The following is a 13,472-nucleotide window of genomic DNA, read 5'->3' as shown; positions in this document are numbered from 1 at the left end:
AGTATCCAGTATTCGGGAGATAGTAGGTTCGAACCCCACTGTTGGCAGCCCTGAAAATGGTTTTCCGTGGTTTCCCATTTTCACACCACTCAGTACCACTCAGTGTATTTTAATGAAACTAACATAGTCTTCCTTCACAATTGTCATGAATGGATTTATCTGCCTATTCTTAATTTCACATATGTCAAAATTTGCAACAGTATCCTGTTCACACTATTCATTAAAATTCTCCTCATCTCTCTCGTGATATCTGCTGCACACGTTCTTTAGGATCTTTTCTTCCTTTATTAAGCCTCACTGTTCGATATGATGGTTGATTAGGGAAAATTGTGGTATAAGCATCTTCTTCTTCTTCTTCTTCTTCTTCTTCTTCTTTTATGACCACATAGGATCACTTTAGTCAGTCCGTCGTTCAGGTCTCTTTGAAGGGATTGTTCGGGCTTTGCGGTCCTCCCAGTACTTCTTCAGACGCTCCGATCTTCGTGCCCTTTCCTCAGTTGAAAATGTGCGTGTTGTTGGTTTGTTTTGTGTAAGGGTAAAGCGGAGGTTTGTATTCTTGAGTTTTGTATTCAATTTTATCTTATTTTTGGTGTCTTCTGTTGTAAGGCCTATTTCCTTCAGATCCTCTCTTACTTCTCTGATCCATTTACATCCTGTTGTGGTATTTTTTGAGACGAGATTGTGTTGTACTAGTTGTTTCAGAAGTCTCGAGTCCTGCATCCTCATGATATGTCCAAAGAATCATCAAGCATCATTACTTAGTTTTGGATATTTTCGTGGAACAGGAATAGGTTCTCCATTTAGAACTGGAAAAACATCTTCCCTAACCACAAACATATCCTCAAAATGGTGTATGCATACTACTGTTTTATCATTGATTTCAAAATTGTCATGGTGTATACTCCTAATCCACTTTCCTCTTAATGTTTTCTCCTTATGAAACTTAAAAATAGTAGTACAAGAGGCATTGGTAGTTTGATTTACAACCTGGCACACAGCATGCACGACCCGTGTCAAAATAAACACATTTTCACATTATTGCACATAATTACACATCCTAAATGTCCACTGACTCACAATTACATGATTATAATAAATTGCCTTAAGTTCCTGAACTACACAGGATTTGGGGCTGGGGGGGTGCAGTTTTTCTTCCATTTGCGGTTACACAAAGCATCAAAGCATAACTGTACACCCCCCCAAAAAAAACTATGTGAACCAGGAGCGTGTTGCCAACCTTGACACATATAAAACCCGCATTGCAATTTTGTGCCTCAAATTTCAAAAAAAAATATATGTGGCGATTATTCACGTAAATACGGTATTATTTCATTTTCTGTGTAGAGATCATTTGTTTTTTCCAGCACCACATCCTGAATATTCTTCCCTCTAGTTTGTTCCATCCCTTTCTATTTCAGCTGTCCTTCCCAAATTAACTTATTTGCCATTTGTTAGTCATGCTTCCTGTTGTTTTGCAGTACCTTCCCAGTCGACATTTGATAAATTGATATCACCCGCTATAATCATGTTCCTTTTCATATAGTTTCCCACATAGCTGATTATCTTATCAGATAATTCTGAATCAGTGTCTGACAACCCTTTCCAGGTCTGTACACTCCAAAAACATCAAGTTGCCTATTATCTTTAGAAATGAGCCTTACACCTAGAATTCCATGTTTGTCATCTTAAACTTTTTTGTAGCTTACAATTCTTCTTTCACCAGAATGAATACTCCCCCTTCTACCATTCCTATCCTATCTCTACAATAAACACTCCAGTTCCGTGAGAACATTTCTGCATCCATTAATTAATTTCTCAGCCATGATTGAACTCCTATTACAAAATCTGGTCAGTATATAGACCTATCTGTTAAATTACAGCCAAAACTGGTTATTTTTTTTTGTATGAGGATGTGCTGAAAAAATGAAAAGAAAGCTATTAAATTTAAGGTTACGTTTGAACGTAAAAATAATTACGATAAACACAAAGAAACAAGTGTTTACAATTATAATTAATGAAATGAATAAAGAAATAGTACATTTTATAATATCAACATAGTCAAATATTTAGGAAAAACTTTCTTAGAAACCCGAACTATGCACGCTAGTATTTGCATTAAATTTTTAAATGCTCAAAAATATTCAAGAATACGATACAGAATAGAGAAACACATGTTTAAAATTACATAGAGTAACATAGTGTAGAAGTACATTCAGGGAAACGGAGTGGTCTAGGGAGCAGTGATAAGGGTACAGAGATCTGGAAGTCAAGTAGGTATGGCATAAAAATGTTAGTGTTGAACAGTAGAAGTATTGTAAAGAAAGGAATAGAATTAAGTAATTTAATATATATATATACTTACCAGACAATGTAATAGGAGTTGAATAATGACTGAGAAATGATATAATAGATGGAGAAATTTTCTCATGGAACTGGAGTGTGTATCGTAGAGATAGGAATGATGGGAGGGGGAGTATTCATTCTTGTGAAAGAAGAATTTGTAAGCTACGAAAAAGTTAAAGATGACAAACATGAAATTCTAGGTGTAAGGCTCATTTCTAAAGACAATAGGCAAATTGATGTCGTCGGAGTGTACAGACCGGGAAAGGGTAGCGCTGACACGGATTCAGAATTATTTGATAAGATAATCAGCTATGTGGGAAACAACATGGAAAGGAATGTGATTGTAGTGGGAGATCTGAATGTACGGAATGTCAACCAGGAAGGAAATGCGAACAACAGGGAGCATGACCAACAAACGGCAAATAAGTTAATATGGGAAGGACAGCTGATTCAGAAAGTGATGGAACCAGCTAGAGGTAAAAATATCCTGGACGTGGTGCTGGTAAAACCAGATGAGCTCTATAGAGAAACCGAAGTAATAGATGGTATTAGTGATCATGAAGCTGTTTTTGTCGTAGTTAAAAATAAGTATGATAGAAAGGGTGGTCTTAAAAGTAGGGCTATTAGGCAGTACCATATGGCTGATAAAGCAGGCATGAGGCAGTTTAAAAAAAGTAATTATGATTGGTGGAAAATGATAAATATAAATGTAAAGAGACCCTGGGATGGGTTTAAAGCAATTGTTGAGGGATGTGAATGTAGGTTTGTACCTTTAAAGGTGGTAAGGAATGTTAAAGACCCACATTATTATAATAGAGAAAGAGACTAAGAAGGAGGTGCAGATTCGAAAGAAATAGTTAGAAATGGCTGTGGAAGTAAGGAGATATTGAAGGAACTTACTAGGAGATTGAATCTAACAAAGAAGGCAGGTAAGGATAACATGATGGCAAGCATAATTGGTGGTCATACAAATTTTGGTGAAAAATGGAAGGGTATGTATAGGTATTTTAAGGCAGAAACATGTTCCAAGAAAGACATTCCAGGAATCATTAATGAACAAGAGGAGTGTGTATGTGAGGATCTTCAAAAGGCAGAAGTATTCAGTCAGCAGTATGTAAAGATTGTTGTTTACAAGGATAATGTCCATATAGAAGAGGTGACTAATGCTAAAGAAGTATTAAAATGTACATATGATAACAATGACATTTACAATAAGATACAAAAGTTGGAAACTAGAAAAGCGGCTGGAATTGATAAGATTTCTGGGGATATACTAAAGACAATGGGTTGGGATATAGTACCATATCTGAAGTACTTATTTGATTATTGTTTGGTTGAAGGAGCTATACCAAATGAATGGAGAGTTGCTATAGTAGCCCCTGTGTATAAAGAAAGGGTGATAGACATAAAGCTGAAAATTAGAGGCCAAGAGTGAGTGAATGGGTTGCTATATAGAAAATAGATCACAGAGAATTAAAGTAGGCAAAGCTTTATCTGACTGTGTAATAATTAAGAGGGGAATTCTGCAAGGCAATATTAATGGACCTTTAATTGGACCTTTATGTTTTGTTATATACACTGCTGTTTGTAGAAAGTGAAACACCAAGACCGAGAGCTGTGATCACAATACAATTTATACCACATATTACGGACATGACAAGACACAAATGATTACAATTACAGAACTGTACATACACGGTGACTGTGGAAATTCCGTACTGTGTAGTGCCACCACACGCAATCAGAGCCACTAGATGTCGTGGCATGGAATCAAAGAGTCCCTGAATATGCTGCTGGGGAATACTCTGACATGCGGTTTGTAGGCGCGTCCATAAACCATCAACAGTGGCTGCAGGAGAACCTGAACGAACATGGTGCTGACCGACCATATCGAAGAAATGTTCAGTGGGTGACATTTCCTGCAAACGGGCAGGCCAGAGAAGCAATGGTATCCGTCGTTCTTCGAAGAAGGCTTGCACATTCCTCGCCACATGCGGCCGGGTATTGTCCTACTGGATTATGGCGTCTGGAACAGCCTGCAAGAGGGGCAGTGCCTCGGGCTCTAAAACCTCCCTGATGTAGCGGTAGCTGTTCAGATTGCCCTCAAGACGTAGGAGGCGAGATCGCATGTTATATGCAATTGCGCTCCAAAGCATCACACATGGCGTGTGTCCACTATGCCACTCAACAATACAGTCTGCCCGATGGCATTCACCACGGCGGCGTCTAACGTGTATGCAGCCATCACTGTTGGACACTACATTTTGCCACTCAGCAGGCCAGTGTCGGTGTTCACATGTCCATTGCAGTCTACGGCATTGGTGGTTGCTGGTCAATGGAAGCCGGCGCAATGGCATGTGTGCCACCAGTCCGTCCCTCAGAAGACGGTATCGAACCGTCAATGCAGACATCCCCACACCCGTTGCAGTGCTCCAACGTCGAGCCAGCACCGTGGACGAAGCTGTTCTCTCCGTTACAGCCAAGCGGACATGATGGCAGTTATCTCGCGCTGTGGTCACATTGTGTCGTCCAGTACCCTGTCGGCGCTGTGTACGGCCCCCTTCTCTCCACTGGTTCTATATATGCCTCACTGTTGAAGCAGCGTACCCTGTACCAGCCACAATGTCACGGAACGACAGACCCATCTCCCAGAGCCCTAGCATTCTGCCCCGTTTGAACGGACTTGCATTCTGATATTCCCTCCTGTGATGTCGGCGAGGCATAGTGGCACTTAGGTAAAGTTTCCACTTCGTATGAAGGCTCCGCACTGACTGAGCATTGCGTAATATTGCCCTGGTCGGTCACACACAGAAGGGCACTGTTGGGCCTACGTGCACACCATCTCTCTGCAATTTAAAACACTTATTATGGTTCCAATGTTCTACACGTCCTATGATTTTGGCGTGTTTCAGACCATTGCTTCTGAGTGTTTCACTTTCTACAAACAGCAGTGTATATAAATATGAGTAAAGAAGTGGAATCAGAGGTGAGGCTTTTTGCGGATGATGTTCTGTATAGAGTAATAAATAAGTTACAAGATTGTGAGCAACTGCAAGATGACCTTGATAATGTTGTGAGATGGACAGTACACAATGGTATGGTGGTAAATGGGGTTAAATGTCAGGTTGTGTGTTTCTCAAATAGAAAAAGTCCTCTCAATTTTATTTACTGTGTTGATGGGGTGAAAGTTCCTTTTGGGGATCATTGTAAGTTTCTAGGTGTAATATAAGGAAAGATCTTTATTGGGGTAATCACATAAATGGGCTTGTAAATACAGGGTTCAGATCTCTGCACAAGGTTATGAGGGTGTTTAGGGGTTGTAGTAAGGATGTAAAGGAGAGGGCATATAAGTCTATGGTAAGACCCCAAGTAGAGTATGATTCCAGGGTATGGGACCCTCACCAGAATTACTTGATTCAAGAACTGGAAAAAATCCAAAGAAAAGCAGCTCGATTTGTTCTGGGTGATTTCCGACAAAAGAGTAGCTTTACAAAAATGTTTAAAAAATTTGGGCTAAGAAGAATTGGGAGAAAGAAGACGAGCTGCTCGACTAAGTGGTATGTTGCAAATGATAAAAATCATTGTTATCCGTATTGAAGATATTGAATGTAGGATGCTAAAGGGTTTATTGTGTCACCTATTCAATACATATAAATTTTTAAACATTTAGGAATTTATTTTTAATTCCATTTGAGACATGTTTCGCCCTTCATTGAGGGCATCATCAGTCAAATTACCTCCTCAAGGCAAGAATCAGGTATCTGATTAGTAATTAAATTATAAATATTAAGATACATTACAATGGGAAAAATTAAGCAACCAAGAAAAATTTGTTTACTGGTGATACAGTTAAACAATATAAGTTTATAGACAAAGTAGTCGGCACCAATGCGTAAAATCACTGGGTATTTTAGCAGAGTCAGCAGTGGTGTTCCGAAGAATAGTTGACGCACTCATTAGAAAATCATAGGAAATTATAAAGTTTATACAAATATTTACATTGAAACAGTCAGGGGAGAAAGGGTAAGTATCTGGCGTCAATGTTCGTACATTAATTACTGCCGTTGGTTGATCAGCATAGGAGAAGGATCTATAAAAACGAGAGATACAGAGCTAGAAGTAATTGTTCACTTCACATACTTGGGTGGTTACTTCCTATAAAATCCATTGCTGCAAATACCATACTGACCATTCATTTTGTTCTTTCTGCAGTCCATAAATCAGGATGAATAATGAAAAAATAATGTGCAGCAGCAACTACCTTTTGCAAGCAAAGGATAACTATGTACTCAGTAGATTAGAATAACACTTTCTTCTATCTGTTAAAGATGTTATGTCAGATATATATTTCTGAAACTAGAATATGAGTTGCATTCTTACCTGAATTCATCACTCTTCCTCTTTTATTTTTTCCATTATTCAGCAGGATTTATCAGCTATATTCTGATATCATTTCTGGTAGTTTCTTAATCTTTAAATGTAAACCAAATGATTAGGAATTTAATCTATATCAGGCCAATAACTGTATGAAAACAAGTTTTGTAACGTTGCTATTTTTCTTTTTAATTTAAGCTGAGAGTCATCATAAAGAAAATGGGGGCTTAAAGTACCGCTCACCACTAGCTTCACCTCCTTTAATGAACTCTCCACCACCTTGCGACATACACATGGAGGTGGAAGGTGGTCATATCAATGGAAGTTTGCTAAGAATAGAAAATGGGAAGAAGATAAAAGAGATTGAAGATGGTAAGTTCACACCTGATGTTATTCATTATATTGAAGTTCTTGCCTTTTTTTTTTTTTTTTTGTGGGAGTGTTATTTTCACCTCTTGTTAATAATTTTGATTGTCCTGTGTACTGTAATATTAATTATATTATTTAGTGTGTGTTAGTGATTATGAAAGTTGTTTGAATTTTTCTGAAGATGGTTCTTACAATGTCGAAGATCGATTACAGTGGAAGGAGACCTTTCTTTTTATAATGCATGTTGCAATTTCAGTGTGGTATGATGGAAAGAAATTGGGGATGGACTGATGTCAGCATAAAGTATTAGCTGATATGAGCCATTTTAGCTCTAAATTTACCTGTTCCTTATTGCTAAAGATGTCTGTTTTGTATGGCTGAAGTTAACCCGGTGTTCTCATGGTAACATGCAGACATTACAGCAACCAATTTCAGTGAATAAGTATTTGAACTGGTAGAAACTAATTGTGTGAAACTTGGCTATAAACACCACCTGTGCTCAGTCATGTGATTCCAGCTCAGTTAGCATAGAAGAAATCTGTCACTAGTTTCATTGACATGTTAAAGACAAAATTCTTGCATTCTTGAGACCACTTGTAACTAAATTAACAATGAACATTGAAATATATCAATATGGAATAACTCTATTTGAACTTTATAACTAATATCTTTGAATATAAAAATGGGTTTAGTATTATACAGTGATTTTGTATTTAACTTTTCGTTCTCTTTATGTATTGTGTAGACTTTAATGAGCTCCTTGGTCATTTCTAAAGTTTTTTTTTTTTTTTTCACTATTGTGGTGTGTTGTATTTTATTTAAAGGGAGCCAGTGTTTCTTTAGTGGGCTCTTCTTCAGAACTTGGTGTGATGTTGATATTTTCTTCTAAATAGATACTGAGTAGTTTGATTTAAAAGTTTATATAGTATTGAACAACATTCTGGATCTCACAAAGAATTGTATTGGAGTCACATAGTTACCTTGAATAAATCAGAAACCTACCTTAAACGGACCTTGTTTTCAGTTTCATGAAGCTATATGACAATCTCTCGAAAACATAACTTTCTCCATGCAGAAACAAAACAATTTCAACAGTCGTGCAACAGTGAAATACTGAATAAATCAGAACTTCCACCGATATAATGAACAAACAAACCCATGGTGCAACATCCTACTAAGGGCCTTGGCCTGCTTAGATGACTTGCAGATACTGATGTGTCTGCAATATTGCTTGGCTTTTGCGATCAAGTCTGCTGACTCACAAATCAGGCAGTTCCTCAGCTGGTCTTGCAAGGTTGAGTGAATCCCATTCCAGTCCTTAAATAAAATCCTTGAACTGGTCAGGTATTGAACCTGGCGCCTCCAAGAAAGGGTGAGACTCGCTTCCCCTTCACATAACATCTCTGGCCAAATCGATGCAACACAATAAAATACTGTAATTTAAATAGAGAAATGGCAGACAGGGAACAGTGTGCCATACTTGTGTTGGTCACTTATCGAATATCATGGAACATTTTTGGTTATCTTTACCATGTCCTGTTGAGTGTGATAACTGCGTAAACATTGGATGGTCTTGTGATATTTGTATTTACGTGTTGCTTTGATAATTAGTTGGTCTCTTGGTATAGGGGTAGTGTTCCTGTCTCTTACCTGGAGGCTCCAGATTCATTTCTCAGCCAGGTCGGAGATTTTTACCCGGATCTGATGGCTGATTCAAGGTCCATTCTGCATATATCTTGAATATCTAGAGACAGAAAAAACAAGATATATCAAGAAAGAGCTGGCCAACCTAAAAGCCACAAGTAAATGTGGTTCAGAATATACCAGACCCGTCACCACCAATGACATTGACACAGCTCTGACAGATGTCAAAAGTGGTAAGGCATCATGATTTGATGGAATACATCCCCAATTCTTCATAAATTGTGGCAAACGCACTCGACTGTGGCTATCCAAGCTATCCACTAATATTGTTCAGACCAGCAAGCTACCTCGTTTGTTTAAATTGGCTAGGATCGTTGCCATATTGAAGCATGGGAAACCCAGTGACAGAACAGACAGCTATAGACCTATCTCACTGTTGAGTGTATGCTACAAGTTAAGTGAGAGACTAATCCTGAGCAGAATCGCCTCAAAAGTGCTTGAGGTAATTCCCATAGAACAAGCAGGATTCAGACCACAACGGAGTTGCACAGACCAAGTACTGTCATTAGCCACCTACATTGAGGCAGGGTTCCAGAATCGCCAAAAAACATCTGTGGCATTCATAGACCTTAAGGCAGCTTATGACATTGTTTGGAGAGAGGGTGTTATTTATTAACTACTTCAGGTTATCCCTTGTAAGACATTGGCTCGTCTTGTAAGCAACATATTGAATGATAGAAGTTTCCAGGTCATCATTGGCTGTGAAATCAGCAAGCCAAGTAAATTAAAGAATGGACTTCCTATTCTCAGCCACATCCCTCCACCTCATTTGTGGTGATACAACATTCTGATAAGTGAATATCAGAAGATCCAGACCTACAAACAACTACCTACTCATGGTGACGATCTACATGTGAAATGATTACGTTCAAGACATCCATCTATATGCACATCCCATTCCAGTCCGGAATTAAAATCCTTGAACTGGTCAGGAATTGAACCTGGCGCCTCCAAGAAAGGGTGAGACTCGCTTCCCCTTCATATAACAGGTCTGGCCAAATCGATGCAACACAATAAAATACTGTAATTTAAATAGAGAAATGGTAGCTAACAAATTCAGTTTGGCTGAGAGATGGTCTCATGATTGGAATTTGTTTGCCCCTCCAGAGAGTTCAGAAATGCCTTGCATAACTGAGAAGGTGCCAGGGTTCATTCAGCCTAGAAAGATCTGGTTGAAATTAAATAGAATTCGGACCAATCACGGTGTATGTGGGGATCTCCTGTACAAGTGGAGGAAATGACCTTCACCATGTTGCGAGTTTGACACTGTAAGACAGACGGTTAGGCACTTAGTTCAAGAATGCCCATAAACATCTTACAGTGGTGAATTGAGAGACTCCTTCCTAGGGACACCACAGGCACTTCAGTACATTTGTAATCTTGATGTAGAATTATAAATAATTTTCATGTATGCCATACAATAAATAAATAATGATAATTACAATACGAGATAACTGATGGTGACACAATGCCCCCAGACTAGAAATCCAAGAATAATGGTCATGAGGATATGTTGTGACCACAGAACACCTCGTAATCTGCATGCATTGAGCATTGGTCACTTGGTAGGCTAAGGCCCTTCGGGGCTGTTGCACCGTGAGATTTTGTTTGATTATTATGATCTGCTCTGTGGTATCTTAAAATCTTCAATAAATTCTGCGGTTCTTTTTATGCTCTAACTACAGTAGAGTCTTGATTAATCAAGGTTCCGAGTATAATCAAGCCTAATATACTTAAATAATGATCATGTTTCCATCAGTGTCAAATAATTTAATTGTTTCATGGCACATCTAACCACCCTCTTCTGATCGGTATCTGACTGAACACTCAACGCAGTGACTCCGTTGTTTCGCGCCTCGAGTCTATTATCACCAACTGCTATCCTATTGCTGTTTTGCTGCTTGATTTCTCAGTACTGTAATCACTATGTCTGCTGTCTGTCAAATGAGTGGAAAAAAGAAAATGAGATTTCATATAAACCTGATTTGTTCATTCTGTTTAGTCCAATGAGTAAAGAGATGGCCTAACTTTTAATCAAAAAACAATTTTTCAGTAACCATTTATGTTTTATCCAAGTTCTTGGTTATCAGAGGTATTTTTCATCCACTTAAACTCGGATAATCAAGACTACTGTATGTACTTGAATACTGTATAATACAGATTAATTTTTCAAAGAAAGTTTAAAGAGTGTATTTTCAATTTGTGAACTGAAAAAAACACATTGTACAAAGTCGGTCAACTTTGTTTTAAATGGAAAACTCTCTAAACCTGAAATAGAGTATTTCCTTTGGATGAAGCTTAACAATTTCCATCTTAGACTGCTTTGATGAAAATATGCAAGATGATTATGTTAATTGGCTTTTTTCTTCTGTTGTCTTCAAGGGAAAGGAACATCCCTTTGCAGTAAGTAGTAGTCAGAATTATTTTATAATTGGTTGCTTATTTGAAATCCCTATGTTAGAAGTCTTTTGGTAATGTTTGAGAGGAAGAATTCATTTACTTATTGAATTGTAGTTTGTGTAGTGATTTAATTTTGTTGCATGACATTTGTGTATTTTTGTTGATTACAACCTTCAATTTTCTTTATTGTTAGAACTACAGATATAATCTCAGTTGTGAGTAAATCACATAACCACCTCATTTCCATCTGATGTTATTGTGTATTGTTATTGAAACATTGACATGAGGAAAGTATGCGTATAATTCATGAAGTGATCCTAGTGTTTGTTGTTCTTTCATATTTTAAGTTGTCTCTACTTGTTCCAGTGACTTCCTGGAAAGATTCTCAATTCTCTTGTATTTTTAATAGGTGTTTGCTTATAGAAAGATTATAATGTCTTTGTAGATAATTATATATATGTACATCTATCAGTTTTCTTGTGATTACCAAGCTTCTTGTTCGAAAATTATCATAATTAATGTTCACTGTCACATAAATAAATTATTATGCCAAAAGTGATTGTTTAATGTTTGTTTCTGTTTTTTTATACTTTTTTTATTCTATAAATATCATCATTTCCAAGTCCGACTCGTTGGCCGAATGGTCAGCGTACTGGCCTTCGGTTCAGAGGGTCCCAGGTTCGATTCCCGGCGGGGTCGGGGATTTTAACCTTCATTGGTTAATTCCAATGGTCCGGGGGCTGGGTGTTTGTGCTGTCCCCAACATCCCTGCAACTCACACACCACACATAACACGATCCTCCACCACAATAACACGCAGTTACCTACAAATGGCAGATGCCGCCCACCCTCATCGGAGGGTCTGCCTTACAAGGGCTGCACTCGGCTAGAAATAGCCACACGAAATTATTATTATTATCATTTCCAAGACTAAAATGGTGCCTGTTGGAAGATGCCTAAGTAGATTGAATTGAATGCTGGGTAAAAATATGAAATAGGACAAAAAGTACTCGGAAATTTTTCTCATTGGATAGAATTAGCGAGAGAAATATAATTGAGGTATAATAAAGTTTATTGTACAGATTTTGAGATGACCAAGTTTATTTCTGCACCTCTCAGTTTTTAGGCAGAATTGCTGTTTAGAAATAGGACCTTAAGCTGGCTGAAGCAATATAATTGTCAATACAGAAAGTAAAAATAATGGCAGAAGGGTGTTTATAACGCTGATCTTAAACATATTGATTGAGGCTGCATATGAATCAGTATCTATTAGCTTGACCTTGATGGCCACCAGTGGTCCATATTGAATGAATTACTATTATTATGTCAAGCTCCACCTTGTCAATACAATTCAAAATCTAGTATATATACTAAACCATCAAATACTTAAAAATATATATATGTTTCAAGAATTAAAATGTTAATTTCTGAAATAAATAAATTACGTTTCTAAGCATCAGTGCAAATGTCAAAAACGGTATGCCTATGATTATTATACCAAAACATGATCACCAGAAAACCAATTGCACAACACAATTCATTAATTACTAAGGTTCAGAAGTGAATGTGTGAATGACGGTCCCTGAACCTGGTTAAAGCAATTTGATGTTGCATATTTTGGCCATTTTCATTGCTTTGATCAAATTTTGCTCATTTTAGTAATATACAGTTATAATTTCTCAATTTTTATTTAAATTGAGGTGTTGTTATAAGGGTACCTGTTATTTGTGATGAGTTTCAAACGCAGGATTTCCAAATATAATAATAAGAATTTGATTGCAGCCAATGGCCATATAAGAAATAAATAAAATATCATTCCACTTATTGTCACCAAGTTTGTTTGCACTTTTAATTGTCATGTCCACTATTCATTAGCAAGCTGGGTGGTCGTTTGTTGCCTATGCTTGCACTTTAAAGCATGATACTTCTCACAGTGTTGGTCACAGAGTCTGCACACACAATCCGGGTCTGGTTCATGGTAATTCAAGGTCTGGCATACTTTATGATGAAACCCACGTATGGCAAACCTCGTAACTGTATGCCGTAAGTCATATCCTGTGCGTGTCCATTCACAGTTGATCACGGCGTCTGTCCCGTAGAAATCCATCCCAATGTCTGCTCTTTTTTCTTTCAGTCCTTGTAAGAGTTCCCGATAACTTGTTGTGGATGGTAGCAGTAGGTGAAGTCTTACATCCTTCACTAAAAACGTTTCCCTCGCCAATACATAGACTAGTCAAGATGGAGTGTATTTCGAGACGCTTAGAGTTCGCTTGAGGAACCTC

At 37.7% G+C, this 13,472-nt stretch overlaps 1 protein-coding gene across 3 annotated transcripts in view; it reads left to right on the top strand.

Moving 5' to 3' along the window:
• The window catches only part of mahj (LisH and WD40 domain-containing protein mahjong), a 460,349-nt gene that overhangs the window by 105,653 nt on the left and 341,224 nt on the right, over positions 1 to 13,472 (top strand). For all 3 annotated transcript variants that reach the window (XM_067136681.2, XM_067136682.2, XM_067136683.2), the window contains exon 7: positions 6,916 to 7,089. In XM_067136681.2, coding sequence (XP_066992782.2) covers positions 6,916 to 7,089 — 174 coding nt within the window. The remainder of the gene's footprint in view (positions 1 to 6,915; positions 7,090 to 13,472) is intronic.

Source organism: Anabrus simplex, chromosome 1 (assembly GCF_040414725.1).
Source record: "Anabrus simplex isolate iqAnaSimp1 chromosome 1, ASM4041472v1, whole genome shotgun sequence".
In the NCBI taxonomy this organism is placed as follows: domain Eukaryota; kingdom Metazoa; phylum Arthropoda; class Insecta; order Orthoptera; family Tettigoniidae; genus Anabrus; species Anabrus simplex.
The sequence above is the reverse complement of the archived record's forward strand: the minus strand, read 5'-3'. Positions and strand labels throughout refer to the sequence as shown.